This window comes from Phalacrocorax aristotelis, chromosome 8 (genome assembly GCF_949628215.1).
Source record: "Phalacrocorax aristotelis chromosome 8, bGulAri2.1, whole genome shotgun sequence".
NCBI classification, from domain to species: domain Eukaryota; kingdom Metazoa; phylum Chordata; class Aves; order Suliformes; family Phalacrocoracidae; genus Phalacrocorax; species Phalacrocorax aristotelis.
In genome coordinates, this window is record NC_134283.1 from 11,078,182 (window position 1) to 11,101,805 (window position 23,624).

General features: G+C 40.0%; 2 protein-coding genes across 4 annotated transcripts; both read left to right on the forward strand.

Annotated features, from left to right (window-relative positions):
- The first annotated feature begins 2,990 nt into the window (after positions 1–2,990).
- LOC142060971 (fatty acyl-CoA hydrolase precursor, medium chain-like) lies at positions 2,991–12,108 on the forward strand. 2 transcript variants are annotated; one of them, XM_075101380.1, is made up of 14 exons: positions 2,991–3,097; positions 3,894–4,098; positions 4,841–4,985; positions 5,405–5,538; positions 5,907–6,060; positions 6,976–7,077; positions 7,987–8,091; positions 8,223–8,273; positions 8,766–8,906; positions 8,991–9,077; positions 10,072–10,219; positions 10,424–10,555; positions 10,868–10,940; positions 11,350–12,108. In XM_075101380.1, exons 1-14 carry the CDS (start codon positions 3,025–3,027, stop codon positions 11,522–11,524), a joined length of 1,725 nt encoding a protein of 574 aa, XP_074957481.1. In that variant the 5' UTR covers positions 2,991–3,024; the 3' UTR covers positions 11,525–12,108. The 2 variants fall into 2 exon arrangements, with proteins under 2 accessions (XP_074957481.1, XP_074957482.1); XM_075101381.1 differs by lacking the exon at positions 8,223–8,273.
- Positions 12,109–16,328: 4,220 nt separating this feature from the next.
- On the forward strand, positions 16,329–22,619 carry PDCD2L (programmed cell death 2 like). Of its 2 annotated transcripts, XM_075101382.1 has the most exons (7): positions 16,329–16,763; positions 16,888–17,051; positions 17,215–17,281; positions 18,319–18,722; positions 19,998–20,111; positions 21,792–21,940; positions 22,471–22,619. In XM_075101382.1, exons 1-7 carry the CDS (start codon positions 16,650–16,652, stop codon positions 22,599–22,601), a joined length of 1,143 nt encoding a protein of 380 aa, XP_074957483.1. In that variant the 5' UTR covers positions 16,329–16,649; the 3' UTR covers positions 22,602–22,619. The 2 variants fall into 2 exon arrangements, with proteins under 2 accessions (XP_074957483.1, XP_074957484.1); XM_075101383.1 differs by lacking the exon at positions 16,888–17,051 and having other exon boundaries at positions 16,452–16,763.
- Positions 22,620–23,624: the final 1,005 nt, after the last annotated feature.

Consider the following 23,624-nt stretch of genomic DNA (forward strand, 5'->3'; position numbering starts at 1 on the left):
TCACAGTGGAAAATGTCAAAAGATTTTACTCCTGTCTACTTAGGGATGAGTGCTCTGATAGTTTGTCCCATCCAAGAGATATCCTGATGCAAGATTACCACATGCTAAAGAGACCCAGTGTCATAGAATCTAGCTCTAAGTTTTATACACTTCAGCTTCATTGAATACTCACCAGGGCCTGAGTGAAAAACCAATCTGACCCTGTTTTAAATGCAGACTTCTAAACATTTCTACTACAGGTACTTGAGGGAAAATGTAATTGTGAGCTGTTACGCAATTATGGGCCTATAAATGTGATATTCATCTGTATTTTTCAGCTATTAAAATCAAGAAAGGTAGCAGTGCATTAGAGAGGTAAATGTTATCATGTAGCAGGATTTTTTTTATTGATCCCTGACTTATGCATTATTCACTGATTGAGGGTAAGCAGCAAAATGTTCTCTCTTAATATTAAATGCCAAACAGGATACAAGAATTCCACTTGCCAGGTACGTAGCACTGTTTCCAGATTCCATAAGTTTAGTCTATGTCACTAGAGTAAGAGTTTCCGCATTTGCAGAGCATATAGGTCATGCTTGTAGATCCATACAAAGTATCTACAGGCAAAGCTGTAGCGATCTAAAATCCCATTTGTTTATTATCTTATTCTAAGGTTGGCAGAGTTTGCAGAAACTGGTTTCCACAGGTAATATTTTCAGAATATTGTCTGCTTCTCTGGGACTGTGGATGGGATATGGCCTGAGACATTTTGCAGGCTGGGTACTTAAGAGAGAAGTAGTGAGTAGAACAAAGACTGAAGAGTAAGACTTGGAAAATAGAATATTAAATGAAGGGGGGGGGGGGGAAGGGAAAGTAAATGCTACAGGACAGAGTTTAGTAAAACCAGTAAAGATCAGGAGATACAAAATAAATTGTTTATGGAAATAAATAAATTTTTTTTTACAGCAAAAGGAAAGAGCAGGAAGCAGAGTACACAGTATTTGGCTTTGTAGCAAAGGACTCCTCCTGTAGATTGCAGATCAAAAGTTGATTTGAGGCACGCATGCCTGTCAGCATGGAAGCTGAGTCACAAGCGGGGATTCTTGTAGTTCCACCTCACATGGAAACAGTTTTCCCATGCCAGGAACCAAAGCAGTCCAAGGTAAGTGGAGCAAGTGAGAGAATTTGCAACAGTATTCAAGCAGGCAAACGAGTGCAGGGTTTACTACTGCACAGTACTTCTGCCCTTGGCTTCTAGGAAACATCACACAGACAAAGGTGGAAGATAGCTTATGCTGAGCTCCATCACTTGTACCCAGGCACCTGTTCCCATTCACTGCATTCAACAGTGCCTACATCTATCAGTACAGTATAGACTGCACATTCATAAAGGTGCATACTAATCCCAGACCAGTTTTATGAACTTCACTCTTGAGAAACAAGAAAAAAGTCTCACAGAGAACATCTATACAGCTATAAAAAATCTGCAATTAAGTTATTGTCCGCATTATTTTCTTAGACGCTCAACTTTACAGTGCTATCCCATTTGCCAGTGTATACTCTGCACTAACTGTACACTCAGGAACAGCTGATAGGCGCACTAGCACAGCATGGGCGTTGTTAACAGTGTAGCTGCTGCAGCACAGAGCTCAGTACAGAAGACAGGACTCTCCTGATTAACAGAGCAAACGCTTAAGATTTTCAGCATGCACTGAATGTGTACATCTGAAGCTACCTGCCAGCAGTTTGCTTCCTAAGCAGCCCAGTTCAAAGTTGAGTGGGATTTGCCTACAAGGGCTGTAAATCACACCTGTGCAGATATGCTTAGGAAGATTTGGAGTAAAGTACCCAAGCACAGCCATAGTATACAGGACTACTAGGTGCATGATATATGTGCTGAAATAATTTAATGACTGATGGTCTTTACAGCCCACTTAGCTGAACACAAAGATGCAATCAGAAATTGATCATTAGAAATGCTGTCTCTGACAACTCAGAATTCTCGTGATATAAAATTGCAAAACAGCTTTTCTGGGGCAAGATCTACTGAGTCCTGCCCAAAAAAAAAAAAAAAAAAAAAAAAAGCAGATGCCAAAGCTTACACAAAACTAACACAACTTCTTAGTTAACGTGGGCAGAAAATCTGTTTTGCTTTTATTCAGCTACCTCTTCCCTCTTTTTCATATTGTGCTCCAATGATAGATGTGAGTTCATGCAGAAGTCCATAAAGCGTCCTGATTTTTCAGAAGCATTAAATGTATAGTCACCACCCAAATCCTTTAATATTGTTCCCACACTACAAAAGCTGAGAAATCATCTCTTTAGTGTTGCAAATCTCATATATTGCGTTAGATAGCAAATACGCCTGAACATGCAGGACTGAGTACCAGGTGGAGTACCCATCCTGCAGGAAAAGCTAAGATTTTTCTAGTATTGTTTTTGTCAAGAAATATCCTTTTGTGAGAATAAAAATCCCTCAACTTTTACTCCAGCCAAAGCACATTTTCAGGAGTATTGTTTTGGCTTTTGCTCTTTGCAGCTATGTTGTGTGTTCCTTACATTGAGATATTAATACCAACATGAAATAAACAGATTTAATAAAGTAGAAATGTAGTTCCCTTCCTGGTCTATTCACCATGTAGTGTAAGGAAATCCTAACTTGATTGTGAAAGATGGTAGTGTTACAGCAGCAGGACGAATCTCCTGGTACCATGAAAGACTGTTTTCAAAGCATCTTAAGGCAGATACTTGATGCCTGCGGTTTTATGAATAATAAATAAGATTCATAAGGGGCACTAGGGAGCAAGTATGAAACTTGTGGGGCCACTCTGCAAGGCAGGAGGTCTCCCTGTTCCCACCTACAGCTGAGCTGCCCTGTACTCCCCACGGAGGAGTGGCTTATAGGCAGGACAGTTGCTCTGGCTGCCCACAGCTAGGTTGGCTCACAGCTCAAGTATTGCTTTTCCTAATCGGTATTTGCCTTGCATAAGAGTTGTACTTAACAGAGTATATAAGGCAACGGTAAATGTGTGACTAGCTTGCAAAATGGCAACTGGAAAGGACACATCGCTGCTGTCCATGATTCTCACTGTCGGGGTCACAGTGCTTGTAGCTACTGGTAAGCTTCAGAAGGGTTTTTACCTATTGCCTTCTGTAAGGAAATAGAGCATGCATGCAGCTTGCTCACCTAGGGGAACCCCAGCTTTACTGAGGGAGCTGGGCACCCAGCCTTGCTGCATAGAAATTAAATCTGAATAGCAAATAGTTCTTAATTTCTTTTTGTGATCTGTTTTCTGTCATTCATCTTATTTGCCTTTTTTTCTTTTTTTTTTCTTTTTACAAATAGAGAAATCCAATTACTGTCCCAAAACCTTGTCTGCTGAGGCAGAGCAGACCACTGTACCACATTTGTAATTTGGTATTGAGAACTTTCACACTGACCTTAAAATGAATCATACCTAAATGTTAACAGCATTTGTATATGCCAGACTATTTTCAGGTATTTTGTAGGTTTTTTCTTTTGGCTGTACATACCATCGAGGGTCTGGAATATATTTTGTGTATTCACAGACCTTTTCTTAAAAAGGAAATGCCTTTTCTTAATGAAAGCAATCCATTGGACTTTTAGCTAACAACCTGGATCAAAAAGGATTAAGATCTATATGCAATTACTGATGTGTGTGGATAGTAAGTCAATACATATGATATACCCGAGGGACCGTATGTGTACAAACCAATCAGAATGAAGGCCGAAATAATGTCAGCTATACTGATTAGAGTTTGTTGAAGCCTTATGTATGAAAATGAACTGTTTAAGCAAACAGAAGGTGTATATTTAAGTACCTAAAGCTCTTAGAAATCTGGCAGTTACTAACAAATAGACAATTATGTGATTTTGTGCTCACATCCCCCAGGACAAAAAGCAGAGCAACCAGAAGTGGGGACCAAATATGGGAGAGTCCGAGGGTACCAATTCAAAGTAGATGCAGCTGAGAGGAGTGTAAATGTCTTTTTGGGACTTCCTTTTGCTAAGCCTCCAGTTGGACCACGGAGGTTTTCTGCACCCCAGTCACCTGAACCATGGAAGGGTGTCAGAGATGCCACCTCCTACCCACCAATGTAAGACAACGACAAGAAGATTAAAAATATTTTTTAAAATTTTGTATTATATGCAGTTCCAGGACACTGATGTATGGGGCAATCAAAAGCCACGAACATAAATCTCTTGGTGCCATCTTGTTACCACCTGCAATTGTTATGAATGTAATGAATGCATTTCTAAAGACATCTTTATAAGCTGCTCTTTTTATTAAAAACTCTTATCTAATGGGCATCAGTGATGAACTATTACGGACCAGCACTTTGCCAGCAATATTCTGTTTTGGGACCATTTGGCCGTTACTTAGCAGTATTTATAAATTGCGTAGCTTTGGAGCAGAAACAGACGGAAGCTGAGGAAATGTTGGAATAAAATATCAGAAGAAAAAATACCTACCACTACAATACAAAAACCTACTGAAGATGTAAAATAACTAATTTCCATTTTCACTGAAGCAATTTATAGCCATATGCATGTGCAGGGTTATTTCTGAATATTTTCAAACACGCAAAATTATATCTGCACATCACTGTGTACTGCTCTAGGCTGTGGCTCCTTTTTACAGATCTTGTTAATGCCAGGTCAAAGGAAGAAAATATATTAAAAGTGAAAAAAATTTATGTTTTCTCTTGCCAACAATCTAGAAATGTACTGGAGATTGGGATCTGGGTTGCACTTTATTGTAGAAGTACAAAAATGCTACATTTCGTGGCTTTGAGGTTTTAGTTATTTCTGTTGCTTGTTATTTTTTCATTTATTCAGGTGTCTGCAGGATAAAGTACAAGGGCAGTTTTTTTCGGACATTATTACTAACAGAAAAGAAAAAGTTCTTCTCCAGGTGTCTGAAGATTGCTTATACCTAAATGTGTACACACCCATTTCTACAGTAAAACAGGAGAAGCTGCCTGTAAGCAAAATAATAATAAATCCTCTAACAATATTTTACAGCAAACCTACAACCTGTACTATATGCACACTTACAGATGCAGTTTTGTGATGATGATCAAGTTACATGCTTTGCCCTGATAAATGTTTGCTGAGGTTTAAAAGACACATAAAATCCTATTTTACAAATAAAATTTTATTGATCTTTTAGCTAGGTAATGTTTAATCATGGGGCACTGGTATAATGTAAGCATTTAATAAAACCAGTGCCATTTTGTAAGACTGTAGGTGTGATATTCAAGAGATTTCTACCATTTGTGAAATGTAATCTGAAAGAGTCAGGAATGAAACAGCACAAAATATTACGTTTCAGTTTATATTTAGTTTTTATCACTGGGAGCTCTTACCTGTGCTGGGTTGTTTTTGGCTTTGTCTTCCCAGGTCTTTGTATGGATCCATGGAGGTGGATTAGTTTTTGGAGCCGCTTCATCATATGATGGTTCAGCATTAGCAGCCTTTGACAATGTGGTGGTTGTAACAATTCAGTACAGATTAGGTATTGTTGGATATTTTAGGTAAGATATTTTATCTCAGTTTTTGCTAAGGGGTTTCCAAAATTATGTGTGCAAAGCCTTTATGAAGAGATTCACATAATACTTGCTTATGCAAAGAAACTATATGTTTCTTAATCACATATGCAACAGTTGGGAACAATTTACAAGTCCCAAGTCAGCTTCCAAGCCTGTTCTTGTTTGACTGCTACTCTAATCTCAACTCTTTCTGAGCCATTTATTTTTCAGTTGTGTAGAGAAGCCCTGTGTAGAGAATGGCAGCTGATTTCTTATATCACAGATGGCATTTTTCTCTGCCATTTTTCTCTGCTATTTTTCTCTGCCTTTTTTCTTGCACTGAGCATTTAAGCAAATCTGTTCTTTCTCTGCAGCACTGGTGATAAGCATGCTCGAGGTAACTGGGGGTATTTGGATCAAGTAGCAGCTCTTCAGTGGATTCAGGAGAATATCATACATTTTGGAGGAGATCCAGGATCCATCACTATTGCTGGAGAATCTGCAGGAGGAATCAGTGTTTCTGCTCTTGTAAGTTCAGAGTAATATTGAATTTTAATTGCTTAGGGAAAAAACCACCACCCACATTCATTTTTCGTACCTGCATGGAAACTCAGTGAGAGAAAAGGGATGGTTTTATAGTAAATTACACATCACCTTGGTCTATAATACAATGTGATAACAATGCAGCTTCTGATTGATGAAAATGTTCTTTTCACACCCAAATCTTGTAGTTCAGACCCAAAATGTTATTCCTCATCTACTAAATTAAATTCGTGAGGGACGGTGGGGGTGGGGGTTGGGGGGGTGTTTCTGCAGTGCCAGAAACCCCCAAATTTATCCTTTTAAGAAATGTCCTTTAAGAGGATGTATTGCCCATTTCCTATTTGCTTTGACAGTCACTTGTGCTAAGTAACCGAGGCAAACAGACATGATAGCTGAACTAGACAAGCGTTTTGTGACCCAGTGATGATGTAAAATTTTTACATCAACACTGAGCACATTGGCTAAGAGGTTCTTCTTCTCCAGTCTCTCATGATTTGGTACAGATCACACAGTAAAACCTGGGTTCAGTGATTCATGTGATGAAAATTCCTGTTCCCTAAGCTCCTGCCCTCTGGCCAATAGTTCTTTATTCCCCTTCTGCAGCACAGCCAGACGATCTTGGACGCAGTTATATTAGGTCCATATCTAGCTTGCAGTGTAGTTCCATAAAGCCTTGGAAGCAAGGTGCTATGGGAGGGGAAAAGGCATGAACTGCTTATCACTGATAGTGCTGCCAAAACCCTTTGCATAGCTGAACTACGATTAGAGGCTACAGAATAACAGTCTTGACATTTGTTTCCAAAATGTTTTGAATGGCAATTCCTGATATTGAAATTCTAAGTCAGTGGTCAGTACATAATGCTTGTCATGCTTGTAATGCTTGTTCTTGCTTTTTTACAGGTCTTATCTCCCCTGGCAAAGGGCTTGTTCCATAAGGCCATTTCAGAAAGTGGTACTGCAGCCAGGGTTTTGTTCACTGACCAGCCTGAGAAGGAAGCACAAGTAGGTATTCTGTGGTAATTTTAATTATTTTTCCAGATGGTTTTGCGTACCTTGAACTGTTTATTCCAAAATGTAGAAACAGATTTTTTTCTTGTGAAACTACCACCACAGTCATTAAAGAGAGTATTACTGTGTGCAAATAATACATGTTTAATGGTGCTTTGCTTTTCAAAAACCCAAATATCCACATATGTCTAAGTGAAAGCAAAAGATGAAGGAAGCAAAGAGAAGGCAGGGAAGAAGTGTGAAATGTAAAGGAATACTAGAACATGTACTGTCTTCAAGAAAAGTTGAGCTGTAATTTTTGGTTGGAAAATGGCACCATTCTGAGTACTCTTCCCCTCCTGTTTGATGCCTGCTGTGTGCAGATAAAAAAGACTATTCAATTTGGTTATATTTGAAAAGAAGAGCTCACTTCAACCCCTTTTTTTCCCAACTACAAGAAACAACTTCCAGGAACCTAGATTTGATAATTTGGGATATAGAAGAGGCAACATTATAATGATCTCTGTCTCTCTCATGACAGCTGTTACTCCAACCAAAAAGACATCATCAAAGATGCTATAATGTGCTCTTTGTTACCATCTACATGGTTGTATTCTGACTGTGCATCACTTTAGCTCCTTTATGTCATCCTGCCCAGCATATTATTTACCAGAATCACTATCCTGGTCTATTTCTGTATCAAAATATTTCAGAGGAGTATGTTTTGTCCTTCTGCACCGCCCACAGCGTGAAGGGTTATGAGGGCTTCCTATTCTCTACCTCTGCAGCTGGAACATGTCTAGCTTCAGTGATCCTTGTGCAGAAGTTTAGACTCTCCCCTGCTGGACTCTCAGGCTTGGTGGCATGTAGAACCTTCTATGGGAAGTATGTGGAAAAGTGAGTGTTTGTTTTTATTGATTGCAGAGAATTGCTACTGCCTCTGGCTGTGAAAAATCCAGTTCAGCTGCAGTAGTTGAATGCTTAAAAGAAAAAACAGAAGAAGAGATAGGACAGATAACACTAAAAATGGTAGGTGAGATTATACTTCTTGCACTTAAATGACATTTCAAATTCTGTCATAATAGAGTATGCTATCTGTGTGTTTTAATATTAGGAAAAATTGAAGTGAATGTAACATCTGACTTTCTTGACCTTTTCAGGATTTGACAACACTGCAGCTATGCTATACCTCACCTGAAAAATGTGAACAGGTTACTTCCCTTTCATTCTGCATGGACTTTGAGCTACTTCTGTTTTGCTGTCATGTTCTACTAGGGGAAGGAAAAGGCTGTATGAAATATAACAGTTTATCCTGGAGAACTTAAAAATGAATCAATATAATATATTATGTCTGACTTGAAATATCTTATCGCAGTGCTTGCTTCCATGTTCCTTTGGAGTTTCAACACGGAAGTTAGTTTTTCCACTACTGCTCCACACATCCATAATAGGATTGCACTAAGAAGAGATGTAAATTGGACATCATCACCTATGTTTCACAAACATTAAAAATATAATGCTAATATTCACAGAATCTTCTTCCTAGTGCAGAAAATCTGTCAGAGAAAATTTAGAAATTACTTCTTGTATTTTCACTTGGCACTTAATTTGTTTTGCTTTGGAACTACAGTAAAAATCTGAATTTTTTTTCTAGAAGCAAAACTTGTATATTAATGAAGCTTTGTTTCTTTTTTCCCCTCCAGCCTCTCCCGTTCATCAGTGCGTCTGTAGATGGTGTATTTTTTCCAAAGAGTCCCAGGCAATTACTATCTGAAAAAATGATCAATGCAGTCCCATATATAATAGGAGTAAATAACTGTGAATTTGGATGGGTGCTTCCTATGGTAAGAGACTTACGACATTGGTATTTATATATTTTTTTGTTAATATAAGGTTTTCTAATAAATATGATTCTCCGTGTCATGCAGACAATGAAATTTCCTGCTTATACAGATGGTCTGGATGAAGATGTTGCACGACAAATTTTACAGAGCTCCTTAGCATTATCACTTAAGGTAGGAGTTGACTTTCAGAGTAACCCAGGGCTGCTTCTTCACTGGTCTATATTTGTACTCCTGGAGGGGTAAACTTTGTTCTGTTTTGACAGCTTCCTGCCATGGGGCAGCGATGGGCAGCAGACATGGTGTATTCCTGTTGCCACTAGATATTGAAAATAGACTTTACGTTTCTATCCTAAATTCCCCTCTTTTTTAAAAGGAGTTCTGTGGAAATCCAGGAGTGATTCAGGTACCTAAACATAGATACCTCATGACATTTTCGAAACCCTAGGTTATCCAAGACACGCATGGTACCAGCAGGTATGACACAAGACCTATAGAACACACCATTCTGAAGCAGTAGCTGGAGACTTAAAAAGGATAACCTGAGATGTTTAAAATGGCAATGAGAAACCTCATTTAGGTATCTTGAGTTTTTGCTTCCCTGTAATTTACAAACCTCTTAGCCTTCTGGTTCCTTTGTGCTCTTCTGAAACTACTAAATGTAGAAAAATGCAGATTAATAGGTAAGAATTAAGGACACTATAAACATGGTCAGTACTTGCAATGGATCATTCAATGTCACAGGCATCCATCATGAACTTGGAAAGGCAGAGCCCGGGCTTGTTCTGAGAGAGAGTAAATTATGGCCACCTACAACAACAAATCAATTTTATGAAATCCAACAGGATTTCTTTTCTCTTATGAGGGCTATTTCCACAGAAGGGAGAACAGACTACCATATCTATTTATCAGCATCACTGACTGATGTTTGTCTAAAGATGTGTGATCTTCAGATCTTGCAAACTTCTCTTCCCTGAGAACATCTATAATCGGTAGCTGTGTAACTCCCAGTTCTGAGCTCTGAGCCACACTGGCACAGCTGAGGATTTTCTCTGAAAGAAGGTAGTGTTTGGGGTTTGGCCAGAGATGTGCAGATGGCACACTCAGCGCTGTTACTCTTTATAATATTCATCATCATTATAAGACATATTTTTGTTGTTCATTTCAGGGTGTTACTTCTGAAGTTGTTGATCAAGTGTTCAATGAATACACAGGGAATGCAGGAAACCGTGCTCAGGTGCGAGATGGCCTTCTTGATGCAATAGGAGACCTTTTTTTTGTTCTTTCAGCCATTGAAGTGGCTAGATACCATAGAGGTAAGTCTCTAATTCAGCATCTATTGGAAGAAATGTAGAATTCCATCCTGGGCTGTGTTTATGGACAGTATGCATTGCACTTTTTATCCGAAGAACTGATAGTGTTTTCATTTTACCAAAATAGCTTGTAATGAAAGTTTATCATCTTTGGTGGCAGGTATTTTCAACTTTCAAACTAACATTCTTCTGCATATTTTCTACTAGATGCTGGCAACCCAGTCTATTTTTATGAATTTCAACACCGACCAAGTTCAGCGACGGGTGTTGTACCAGAGTTTGTAAAAGCAGATCATACAGATGAGATTGCCTTTGTCTTTGGAAAGCCATTCTTAGCCGGTGATGTATCCATGCTTACTAAAGTATTCCTTTTAAAACATCATTATTATTAATTTTACTTACTGGAGGGCTTTTGGAATAGACTTTCTCTCTTAAGAACACTGAAATCAACGTAAGCACTTTCTGTCTTTAGTGGTAGCTTCTTTTCATTAAATCATTCATCTGCAGTTCTCTCCCAGAGCTTTGCTCAGGTGACGCTCCCATAGCTCAGACTAACAAGTAAAGCTGATTACAGTCTATTGGAATTGACAAAGCTGCATTTTTTTTGATCATTTAGTTTTTAATGTTGCCATTTCATCTCTCACTTTGCAGGGTCTACTACAGAAGAAGAAAATAAACTTAGCAGAACCGTTATGAGATACTGGACTAACTTTGCTAGAAATGGGTGAGAATTATAATGCTAATTACAGCTCAAGTTTCATCTGTGCTGCTGAGATACTTAAATGGTGGTTCCTACAAATTTGGCAGAATTTAAGATAAATATTGAAGCATATTATTTTTATTCTTAATCACTGCAAGAAAAACCTTTTAAATGAACCTGCAGACCAAAAAAAGAAAAAAAATCCAAGAGCTTTTACTCCATCTGCAATGGAGTTTTAGATCCAAAAGTAATGGCAGTTATTAAATGTTTGCCGTTCCACTGATGAGTATTTTCATAATAACATCCAAGTATTCAGGTACTAGACTCACACAATATGAGCTTGTGTTAGTTTTCTGCAATGGTCTCAGCCTGAGCAGTCAGAACACAATTGATTGGCAAATGGAAAGATAACTTTTCATTATATTATTTCCAGAAATCCCAACGGAGAAGACTTGGTCCATTGGCCTCAGTATGATCTGGATGAAAGATACCTGGAGATAGGCCTACTGCAAAAGGCAGCAAAAAAATTGAAAGAACGCAAAATGGAGTTTTGGACACAGCTCACAAAACAAATGATGAACGAAAGGAGAGAACACACAGATTTATAAGAATTGTGGAGGGTATAGTTTGCTTTTAAAATCTAAAGTAAAGTCAAACAAAATTAGTTTCTTAGGATGCAGAGTTTAATAGTCACCTTCTAAATCACTATTATGTTATCTGTTGCCATGATCACAGTGAAAGGAGAGAATCAAGGGAAATTTGGAATGTTTGTAGGACTAAAAATCACTATGTAATGAGGCAAGCAGAAAAAACCCACAATCTTTCAGGCTCCAAGACCATGGTATCTACTCAGTGGATATGAAAAGTGAATAATGCTCCTGTGAGAAGGGAGAATATGGGGAAAATTGGAAAATATATTGAAATCTGTAAGAAATTATCTATACAGACTAAAAGTGTCAGAATATGTTATCTGCTTATTCCCCTCTTCGTTCAGAAGAGAATGATCAGCTGTCATTCTTACAGCCTCTTTCCACTTTCTTTAATTAGAAATAGCTTGTAAGGAGCAGAGCATCCATCAAAAAACACCTCTGAGATGGGCTTGATATATCACAAATGAGGGCAGAAAATCTCTACATGTTTTATTGTTTTGTAAACTGTGATAAATAAATGTTGCTTTTGATTCTTTTTGAAACTTCCTTTTCTTTCTTAACTGATATAGGCTAATTCCAAGAAGTTAAATCACACCCAAGAAGCTGGAAATGTGCCCAGTTTCTTTCTTCAAACTAAAGGGTTTCAGATATGAATTTTCCAGCTTTCTTTGCAGGACCTGAGTCTCAAGGCTCTAGGGTTTTCACAGACTGTTCTGTGGTGTGACTGACTGTCCTTCAGCCCTTCCTGGCAAAGAATTCACAATTCGCTGGCTGGAGGGAGGAAGTATTGCTGGCAGGACAGACACCCTCTGAGACAGAGGGGAGAGCAAAGTATGATGTTGGTCACTGAATGTTGTTAGCTCAACATTGTCCATGGGCCCACAAAGGGAAGACCTGATGATCTGAAAAGCATGCACCCCCAGCCTTCCTCCTTTCAGGGGCACTAGCAGCTGTGACCACATTTTGGCATATCTGGAATGGATCAGGGCATACAAGTAGTGGAGTGGCTTTTTTGCAAAGTTCCATGAATAGCAAGATATGCTTGCCAGGCACAAAGGAACACACAACATAAGCATCCAAGAATCTATAAGAACTCTACTCATAACAATAAACAAACAGCAATAAATCAGCTCTAACTGGTGTCGAGCTCACCCTCTCACCTCCCCCAGCATCCCACAGTCTATGGCTAGTCTTCCTGGGAGGGGCTGTCACAGTGACACAATGGCAGCCCACGTTCCTGCCTGCAGGTGTTGATTTCTTGAGGATGTCGTCTTCTTCCTCCTCACCTCTGGGTTCATGGGGGCTTGCTTTTACACATCAGTGGACCTTGAGCAGTGTGATCTATACTGAGCCTCTGCCTGCCTATCATTTTGTGCATTTTTTCCATAACTTGCAAAAAAATACTAGTCATTACCATTACTTGTAAAAAGCCATCATTAAGTAAAAGCTAATTGCAGAAACAGTATTCAACCCTACTGCTAGTTCTGTCACATATTTCTTAATGTGGCATACGGAGCACACTGGACATTTTATTCCTTCCCCTGTTTTGATCTGAAGTAGCCTTTAGGTCCGTAACTGGTTTGTTTGTTGAATTAGTGTTTCTGTCCTTGTAGGTTCACAAAAATCATTACCTTAAACAAGACAGAAAAAATCCCATGTGTTTGTGAATGCAAAATCATAGGTATAACTGCTGTGGAAAAGTGAGGCCCGTTATTTTATTAGGCACATATGACACCAAAGTAGTTTCTGACTGTGTGAGAAGAAGTGTTCTGTCCATCTACCTACTTTAAAACCCCAAATATAAGGAATGGTATGCTTTCAAACAGTTAAGAAAGGGATAATACTAGGGCGACAACATATCAGTTGCCTTTAAGTAGCAGATTCCTACATTATGCTCTAAACCACATTTTATTTTGTATCTTTAGTATTAATGGTCATTTGGTACAGATGCCCAGTTTGGCTTAAGGTAACAGTCCATATACATTAAATATAAATGTATGCACAGTGCACCTGTATTTGAAGAAATCCTTAGCAGTGTATTTAGTTGATAATATTCAGCAAAAATATTATCAATATTATCAAGAATATTATGCTGCTGTTGCTCTGGTTTTCACATTCTGACAATAGAACACTTAATCTTTTTAAAAAATGTATTAATTATACATAATTTCCGTAATTGCCTTTCTAAGCTGATGGCCAAGTATGTTTGTTGTATGCCACTCCTGCTTCTCAGGTCACCTCTCCTCTGGCAAAGGATTTGTTCTACAGAGATAACTCAGAGAGTGGAGTTGTAGACAGACCATGATAACTGACCCTGAAAAACAAGCTAAAGTAAGTAAAGTAAATGTATATTGTTCCACATTTTAGCATTTTAATGATATTCAATATTATTACTGACCTTTTAATATTGTATCTTTCTACACGTTGATGTTCCCTATGAAAAAATCCATTTGCACACCCATTTATGCTACTGCTTTGTTCAAAATTGTAAATAATCAGTATTGTGCATGCTTTTGTAACTTATTTATGTCACAGCTTCTACAGGAAACATGACTCTGGTCTTCAGCTGTGATGGAAGGAATTGGGAGTTCTAAAAAATCCCTTAGCATTCCCAGCACAGTGTAGCTGATGACTGTTCACTGTGACTCAGTTGCTAAAGAAAGTACTGCCCATGGAGGAGTAAGCAGCATAGTTAATAGAAGAAAATTGTCTGTCTTTTGTTACACTGATTGCAGAGATTTGCAACTACACTGGCTGTGAAAAACCTGATGCAGCTGCAGTGGGTAAGCGCTTAAAAGAACAAACGGCAAAAGAGATTGTAAACATAACTCTGAAAATGGTAGCTAGTGCTGTTCTCTGTTTTATAAGACAGAATAAATCCTTCTCTAAGACTAAGATAACTTGAAGCAAAAACATTGTACGACACTTGCTTGACTTTTGCAGGACTTCACAACAGTGCACTTGAAGAATAATACTGCACCTGAAGAATCTGAACAGGAACATTCCCTGCCCTCCTTGTGGTCTGTTCCTGTGTTTCAGGGTAGAAGTCCATTCAGCACAGGAATGCAAACAATTAATGCTTTTTTTTTCCCCTGGGAACGGCTATGAAGCAGGCAGGCTCACAAATACCAGACAGGAGAGTTAAAATTGCAAAAATGGAACTGGCCAGCTTTGTGCAGTTCTTTGTGTCATCAGCAAGGCACTTCATAGCAGCTGGCTGATTTTTTAATACAGGGTGCAAGAAGGTAGGACTGCATGTTGGAGGAAGTAATACAGCAACATTTCTAGGAAGTGCAGTCACTGAGAAAACTCTTCTTTTTGCAAAACTGACCTTTTGTTTGTAGCTGTTTTATCTGTTGCCATAACCAGTTTTTCTGTATCGCTGTGCTGGCTTGTCAGTTCTTCTGCAATGTTACCATGTAACCTTATTGTGACCCTGCCACTTATCCAACCCTAAGAAAATAGAGTTAGAGACTGGTTAACAAGTCACTCTGTCCTGAGCATTAAGTATTAAACTCTTGTGTGGTACTAAAATTACATAAGAGGAACTCAGTACAAAGGCTGAAACTCAGTTACCTTTGACATTATACATTAAAACTAAAAACAGGTCACTTGGGTGTGACAGCTGAAGACAACTGAATTTTCTTTCCAAGCAAAACCGATATGTAAATAACAAAATGATACTTTTTTTTCTCCACCATTCTCTTTATTGATGCAGTTGTGAACAACATATTTTTCCGTAAAAGCCCATCACTGCTACTAACTAAAAAAAGGATCAGTGCAGCCCTGTACATAATAGGAGTAACAGTTTGGATATCTGCTTGCAAATGTAAGATGCATATATTGCCTTTTATTTATATGTTTATTTATTAACTATTCAGGAGCATAGGACCTCACAGAAAACATTCTTTTTACTCTGCAGGTGCTGAAATACCCTCCTTTTGCAAAAAGATTGGACAAAAATGTAGCATTCGAGCATTAAAGAGCACAAAGACTTTCACAGTAAGAGGCAATTTAATGTGCTAATTGACTTTTATCTAGTGAGGGTTGGTGCCTCAGACCTGCACTAGTCCCTGCTTTGTTTCCCCCTTCATTTTCTTGGATAGACACTGCAGCAGAATTCCCCCTGTGTACTGTGATGTCCTTGAACTAAGTGCCAGATGCAGGGGGGATTAGGCTGCAGTTGAGGCTCTGCAGAGGGTCCATCTGTTCAGGGTCCCTGAGACTGGTTCCCAAGCCCCAGGAGACGCTGCATGTACCTGAGGAGAACAACCTATCCCAGAATGGAATGGAGCAATGACCTTGAGATGATTCTGTGAAAACTCGCAATAAGATTATTCAAATTTTGTTTTCTTTATGCAAGTGATTCCCACATACAGAAAAGAACAGGCATTGCTGACTGGTAGGACCTGAGCAGGTCTCCATGTAATTCCCCTCTTGCTTCCCGGTGGAGCTTTAACAAGTAACACTGAGTTTTAATTGCTTGTGTTATTGGTCTATTAGGCAAATTTATGAATTTCAGTATCAACCACGTTCACCTAAATGTTTGAAACCAAGCTTTGTAAAACCAGAACATTCAGGTGACATTGGCTTTGTACTTGGAAAGCCCTTCTTAGCAGGCATGTGGGTTTGCTCATCATTTGTCCTCGAGCGCTGTTAAGGTGAAAACATAAGATTAGAAATGTCAGTGTTCGTGTAGAGCACGGGACTGGTGCTCTTCCAGGAACTCCTTTATCTGGAGTTAGCGCCGGGGTGCGCGCTCGCGCGGGGTTCTGTGACATCGGGTGACGCCCCACAGAAGCAGGGAGGCACCCAAGGGCAGCCCGTCACCCCCCCCGCCGCCGCAGCCCCCCGCCCCGCGGGCAGTGCCGCAGGCGACGGATTTAAACCCAGCACAACCGCGACCGAGCGCTGGCCTAGCTTTGCTCGGAAAGGGGGTGCCGCCGTCCGCCCCGCCTCGCGGGAGGTTGGATCACCCCCAGTTCCACGGGGAGCCGCCTCTCCGCCGCCGGCGGGCCCGAGCGATGCGGCGGGGCGTGTCCGCCGGCGGCCGCCGTAGGGAGGCGGGCGGGACGGCGCTGCTATGGCGGCCAGGCCGCCGGTGCTGCTGGGTCTGCGTGATGCCGCCATGCTGGGGCCGTGCCGGGGCGCCGGGCAGGGCCCCGCCTGGGCCACCAACAAGCTGGGCGGCTCCGCGGTAGGGCCGGGGGCGGAGGGGGGCTGGCGGTGGGGCGGGGCTCTGCTCGGCGAGGGCGCGCAGGCCGGCGGCCGGCCGAGGCCCGGGAGCGCACCCAGCCGTGCCCGTGCTGTTGGTATTTCAGGACTGGGTGCCCGCTGTGCGCCCCGGCTGTCCCTGCTGCGGGGTGTGCGGGGGCGCGCTGGCGCACCTGGTGCAGGTGTACTGCCCGCTGGAGGGGGCCCCCGCCCACCGCATCGCCAACGTCTTCGCCTGTGCCGGGAGGGGGTGCTGGGGAGCGCCCCGCAGGTGAGGGGGTTCTGGGGAGGGCCCCGCAGGTGGGGGTGGGCGCCCCACAGGTGAGGGGGGCCGCGGGCAGGGCTCCACTGATGCCACCCATAAATGCCGGTTCGGCTCTGGCTGGCTGTCCCTTACGTGTCTTGTCTGTCTGTATTTCCACGGGCTGTTACAGCTGGAAGGTGCTGCGCTCCCAGTATTTGCAGACACGAGAGGAAACGCGAGATTCCGGCGTGAAGCAGGTATAACAAACTGCCTGCTTGGGTTCTGGCATTGCTTTCAATGTGGCGTATGGAGCGCAGTACTGAGGAGGTTTTGAAATGAAAATGCAGCTGAGTAGGATGAGTTTCATGCTTTTATACACTTGTTTAAGCAACCATAGCCTTTCCTAAGAAGCAGTGGTGTATGCTAGTTTTGAGTCATACATGTGGTCACGTGGAGAAGTCATGGAATTCCTGACACTGTGAATACTACCTGTTATTTACTAGAAGATTAACTTCTTGTTTGTCATCAATGTTAGCTTTGTCTTAAAGTGGATATCACAGTCCAACTGTATGGTCAAAACTGATGTTTAATACTTTAATTACTTAAGCTACCTAAACATTATTTTTCAACTTTAAATGATTGTGCTGTACTGTTTAGGGTTGGAGCTTTAAGACGTTTTCTTTATTTTCTAAATAAATAGATTTTTTAAATTCTATCAGTTTTAATTAGTGTGACTCAATTACTGTTAATATACAGGTAATTTTGGCTTAAGACTGAAAAAGGAGGATGGCTATCAAACTAGTGATGATAGGCAGAAAGTGGCTATTCAGCTGGTGGATTTGCAATATGAAATTTTGGTCTGTGGTAAATGATCTTATACTCTGACAAAATGATGGTATTATTATTGTCGTTATTATTTTGCCCCATATTCTGCCCTTTGAGCTTTCCTGTGGTGCAGTAACCGTGCTTCAGATAAATGTACCCAAACTAGCTGTCAGTGGTCGTGCCAGCAGCCAAGGTACAGCAACATGGTGTACAAAGGCTATTCAAAAAGCCAATGAGTTCTTGTTTGTGAGGATTTTTTTTTTTTGCTGTAACTGTGCTGCTGTGAAAAAGAAATGTGGGTATAGTAGTAACTACCCCTGTGAGGAAAAAAGGCAAAATAACACTAAGCATTAGGTTAGGGTTTTAGTTTTCTCATCAGTTACGAAACTGCATTTGAAGTGTATTAGGGTGACTGATCTTGACAATGTTCTTTTTTTGTTTGTTTGTTTTTTGTTTTTTTTCTTCTCAGAAGCAAGAATTGAACTTTGCTGCAAAGGATTGGTGTGATGAAGCAGATGACTGGGGAGCCTGTGATGGAGCAGAATCTCCTGCGTGTGCCTCCCTGCAAATGCTTGGCTTAAACGAAGTGATGAGCAGCATCTTGTCCAGCGAGGTGGAGTGTGCATCCCAGTTCCAACAGCTTCGCTTGTCTGAAGTTACGGATGGGTCAGGTTCCCAGAATACACATCCTCCAGTCAGCGAGGGAATGGTAACAGCCACATCTAGTTCAGCTCCTGTGTTCCAGCCCTTCTACATCAGTGTGGTGGATGAGGAAGACTGCACTGGTTTTCTTGATACAGATCATGCAGATAAGCTATTGAAGGAGTATCAGCAGAGAGAAGGTGTTGATTTGGAACAGTTGATGTCAGAAAGGTGAGAACAGGTCTGGATTTCATGCTGAAATTGAAGGGATTACGTAGTTTCCTGTATGGTGGCTGATAATCTAAATGTGACTCTCACTAAATCTGAATGTTTTTTGTTTAAAACTGGGGCCTTGTCATGGTTTAACCCCAGTTGGCAACTAAGTACCACACAGGAGCTCATTCACACCCCCCTGCCAGCCAGTGGGATGGGGGAGAGAATGGGGGAAAGGAAAGAAAAAGCCGTGGGTTGAGATAAAGACAGTTTAATAGGACAGCGAAGGAAGAGAAAAGAATAATACTAGTAATAGTAATAATGATGATAAAAGAATACACAAAACAAGTGATGCACAATGCAAGGTCCTGTCAAATTTTGAGTTATTCAGAGGTGCATCTATTTCTGAGTGAGCCAGCCGTTGGAGTGTCCTTGGGCTCCAGGTAGAGCAGTGGACTGTCAATCTCTGAAACAGCCATGTGGTTTAAACAATATCTTAGCTAAATGGCATGAGTTTGTATTGTGACATTTGGCTTTTCTTTTCTTTACAAGGCTAAAGTTTTTCTTATATTCCAATTGCATTTCTAAGAGTTTAATTTCATAAGGATTTTGACTAGAGACTGTGGTGATGGTAAGACTCCCAAAGATTTATTTTGTAAAGGTTGTCTGAAAAACAGTTTTTGAACATAGTTATTGAAGATATTTTCAGTATTAACTTAGGTGATCACAGCGAGCACTTATAGCCAGACCATTTCTTTTGGTTATATTAGTATGTTCAGTGACTTTTCCTGAATTGTGGACAACATTGAATTTTTTCAAAACTAAAGCTACTGTCAGTTGTGGAATCTGCATAGAATGCTTTTTAGTAGCGGTGTTCCTGTTAAGTTTTGCTGACTGTTATAGAATCATGGATTTTTTTTAAATTTTGAGTTAATTATACTTAAGACAGCATCGTAATTTAAGAACTAGAAAAACTAAGAAGTTGCTAAAGGAGTGATTATTTTTTTTTTTAAAGGAATAAGCAGGTGTCTGGTGGATTTGAATCTTATGTGGCAGTTTAAAAAACTGTTAGTAATTCTAAGCTACCAGAAACTGAAGAACTAGAACCAAAATGTTCACTTGCAACCCCTAACAGGAATTGTCTCTTAATTGAACATGGGTTATGTTCGTTTCTTTTTTAGTGTACTTAGTATAATTTAATGTAAATGTATAGTAACCATTGTTTATTTAAAGCATGTGTGTTGTACTGAAAACCTTACTGGAAATTTTGTTTCTTTTCTTGTTTTCTTACAGTTTTGCAGGTGAAGGTGATAATGAAAAATATGAGAAGAGTGAAGTCAAAAGCAGGGACCACACATTCCATAAATTTATGAAAAGAATATCTGTGTGTCCTGAACAGATTCTAAGGTATGTTGATCATCTGGTTGTAACGGGGAGATACAGAGCATAGACATGGATTATTAGTACATCAAAATAAACCTTTTTGTTGGAAATAGGTGTATATTTTTGTTTCTTAATTAAAAAAAAATATTGCCAAGAGGGCTGTTACCATGCCTGTGTAGCCGGACTTAAGTCCCTGGTTGGGCTTTTTTATACAAAGCGTAAGTAGATAAGAAGCAGAGCAGGATCAGAGACCCCAGATCTGGCTATGGGAGACTGTCTTCGACATAAGACCTTCAACATAAGATGAGAACAGATCCAGACTTGTGTTTGGAGACTCGCAGAAATCCAAGCGTAGAGGTTTTCAAGAGCCAGTTTTAAGGTGGAAGTATAATACAGAGTGGTATGCTGTTGTGATAGATTTCCAAGGCTATCTGCTCCTCTGAAATTTAGTAATCTTATTGTAATTGCTTATGTCTCAGTTATGAGATCTTACTGAAGTAAGAAATTACTCATTTTAAAGCCTGAGTTGTTTTGCAGCTTATTGTGATTACCCCTCGGGACTCTGACAAGAACTGAAGACTGCAATCTGTTGCTTTTCCTAGAACAAAACCAGATTCCACGTCAGAGCAGCTACTTTCCCCAAAAAGGAGTTCACTCTAAATGAAATTGTAACAGAGATTTCAAATCACAAATCATTCATAGTAGCAGATAAAACACATGGTTTTCACAGATCATACCAAGTGTTAGTTTTTAACTTCTTTGTTCCAGAAGAGTCCAACGCAGCCTGTCTGGTCAAGCTGTCTCAGTGTAGTGACAGGACCTTTGTTTATCAAGTTTCCAGAACCAGGTGGAACTAACTGGCACCTTGTTGACAAGGAGGTAAAGTTTGAGGGGCTGGTCACACAGATAAGAAACATTAGAAACTTTCATTAATTATGTATCAAAGATTATACATAAAATGCACTAACGCTGAGTGCCAGTCACATTTTCAGACAACTTTTTTCACTGGATCTGCCAGTTTGCAGTGTTACACTCTTTGAATTTTCCATTCTTCTAAAACATCACCTCCGCTGATCCCTGTGAGTGTCACTAGTTATAATCTTTACATAGCCCTCCCTTTCCCCTTCGAGGGTATTGTGAGTATGCCTGTTAGACCCCCATTTCTCCTGGGCTGCCAGATCTCTGCTGAGCTGTCGGCACAGCACAGAATCCCCTGCTTGGCATTCAGTGGAAACCATCTTCAGTCTTGGTTCCCTGTTAGCTGTGGAGCTGTGACAGCTCTTATGAATAAAACATCACTTCTGTGGCACAACTGCAGTGGTTTTGAGACCTGTTCTGTGTTGAATATCTTCAACTACCACCGGTTAGGATTCAATTTTTCAGGAAAGTGTAGTTTGCTTAATTAAATGAGTCAGGTACAGCATATTTTGGAGGTGAGGTGTCAGTTCAAAGCATTTGTCTCCTTTAAATCTTTCCTTAAGGCTTTCCAAGTGTTAATCTTTCAAGTATTTCCCTATCCCCATGTCTATTCTTTGTCTAATGACTCATCTGAAGCTTAGCCAGCAATTCTGGTTCATAACAATGTTTTTCACTTCAAGCAAGTTCTGAGGTTTCAGAAAATCCTGAACACTGTTGCTGATATTTAAGTTTTCATATGAAATTTAGATTTTTTTTAAAAATTACTTTTTTCCTTTCCTCTTCTAGATACTCTTGGGGTGGCCAGCCTTTATTCATAACATGTCCTCCAGCCAACATTAACAAAGGTATTCCAGCCTGCAGTAACTGTGGAAGCAACAGAATATTTGAATTTCAACTCATGCCAGCGTTGGTCAGCATGCTCCAGAGCGATTCAGGTGCTGACCTTTGACTTAGCTAAATGAATAATGGTCGCTGTCTTGGTGAAGTTTAGTGAACTGCAATTTGGATTGTTTCTTGCTAACCACACACACTGATGTGCTTAACTACAGGGATTGTCTTATGCAGAGTCCAATCTTGTTTCCGTTATAGATTTCACTAAGCAAAACATGTAACTCTGGTTTATGGAGACTCTATGATTGCGACTTCATTTGCTCACTAGTGAACTTCAACATCAATATAGATGATTCCATTACCTTGGGAGTAATTTGTCTTCATTGCCTCTTAAATGAGACCTTGGAAAATAATAAATATTGCCAGATAAGATTGCAGGCACATAGAAGGTCACTGAAAATTCTGTCTCACTTGCTTTAAAATCTTTCAAATTAGAAAATGCTATGTACATAGGAGACTGAGTATGAAAAATATTTTCTGAATAAGCGAAGACTGAAGTATAGCAATAAGCAACAGCCCCCGATTATGTCATTTTTCATACCTTTACTTTACATACCTTTTGCTTTGTTTTTAGATCTGTCAGTGGAATTTGGAACTGCTATAGTGTACACATGTGAGAGAAGCTGTTGGCCAACAAATCACCAAACCCCTCTTGAAGAATTTATTTTTGTACAAGAAGACCCAGATCAGCAATTATTTAAATAAATTGTATTTCTCCATACAGATGGAAGGTCTGCTGGGGTTTTTTTTTTACTACAGGTAAAAGTGTGTAATTATGCAACAGAATTTTCCTCAGGTGTGGTGAAAAATTAGATTCATTTGGTGACCCTATACTCATTTCCAAGAAAAACTGTTAGAAGTATATATTAGCATGCCTTTAAAATGTGGCGAATGCAAACTTGCATACTTTGGTTACACATGGAAATTTAAATGTAGAGATTATTTCATTATTCTAATTGCACTTAACATGTGGGGAAGAAAGTAAAAAAGAAAGGTTGGTTGTTGCAGTTAGTTATACTGCTAGCATTCATCAGCTGAGCAGGATCCAGGTTTTAGAAACTATTAGCAGTGAGGAACTTGACATAAGCTTGATTTAAAAAAAAAACAGATCTTGTTTAACTTTGTTTTAACCACAGATTGGAAATTCAGTGGGCAGTGGCTGAAAGGCCCTTGCTGCCACTACAGTCTTCATACAATGAAGCTTCTCCGTGTGTTTTTTCCGATGAAGGATAAGTTACGTTTGCATGGCTAAATGAACTCTGATGGTCACATTGCTTTGGATGGGGAAAAGGTGGAGGCTTTTGTTAGTGCTCTCATTCTTGCAGGTGCAGAATGATGGGGCAGGTGCAGCACCACCTTGTTGCGAGCCTGGTACTCACAGGCTGATTGTGCTGGTGTAGAACAGTCTATGCTTTTCTGTGGAGTTCCCTGTTGGTTTTGGCTAAATTGCAGTAATTTGATTGACTTAATAGTGGAGTAATTTAAGTAAGTGTCCTTAAAACTCTTTGTAGAGGTTTAATGCTGCAACATAAATTAATGCACTAGAAGTGGGGGTTTAAAAGAAAAAAAAAAAAAAGGATGAGGGGAGGCTAAAATGATGGAACATGTTTGCAAAACTAACTTTTTTTTTTAAGGAAGAATTGTAGTTTACCACGTCAGCTTCTAGAGGTTAGTCAGTTAACTTAGGCTAACATACACAAAAAGCTTCTGTTACGCTCCAAACACGGG

Bases quoted from the DNA above. Each gene is read 5' to 3' on its own strand.
- PDCD2L (XM_075101382.1), top strand. From the start codon at position 16,650: ATGGCGGCCAGGCCGCCGGTGCTGCTGGGTCTGCGTGATGCCGCCATG. The intron at 17,052-17,214 runs GTGAGGGGGTTC...GGGCTGTTACAG, and splicing joins TGCTGGGGAGCGCCCCGCAG to CTGGAAGGTGCTGCGCTCCC. The intron at 21,941-22,470 runs GTGCTGACCTTT...CTTTGTTTTTAG, and splicing joins CATGCTCCAGAGCGATTCAG to ATCTGTCAGTGGAATTTGGA.
- LOC142060971 (XM_075101380.1), top strand. From the start codon at position 3,025: ATGGCAACTGGAAAGGACACATCGCTGCTGTCCATGATTCTCACTGTC. The intron at 4,099-4,840 runs GTAAGACAACGA...TCATTTATTCAG, and splicing joins GCCACCTCCTACCCACCAAT to GTGTCTGCAGGATAAAGTAC. The intron at 5,539-5,906 runs GTAAGATATTTT...CTTTCTCTGCAG, and splicing joins GGTATTGTTGGATATTTTAG to CACTGGTGATAAGCATGCTC.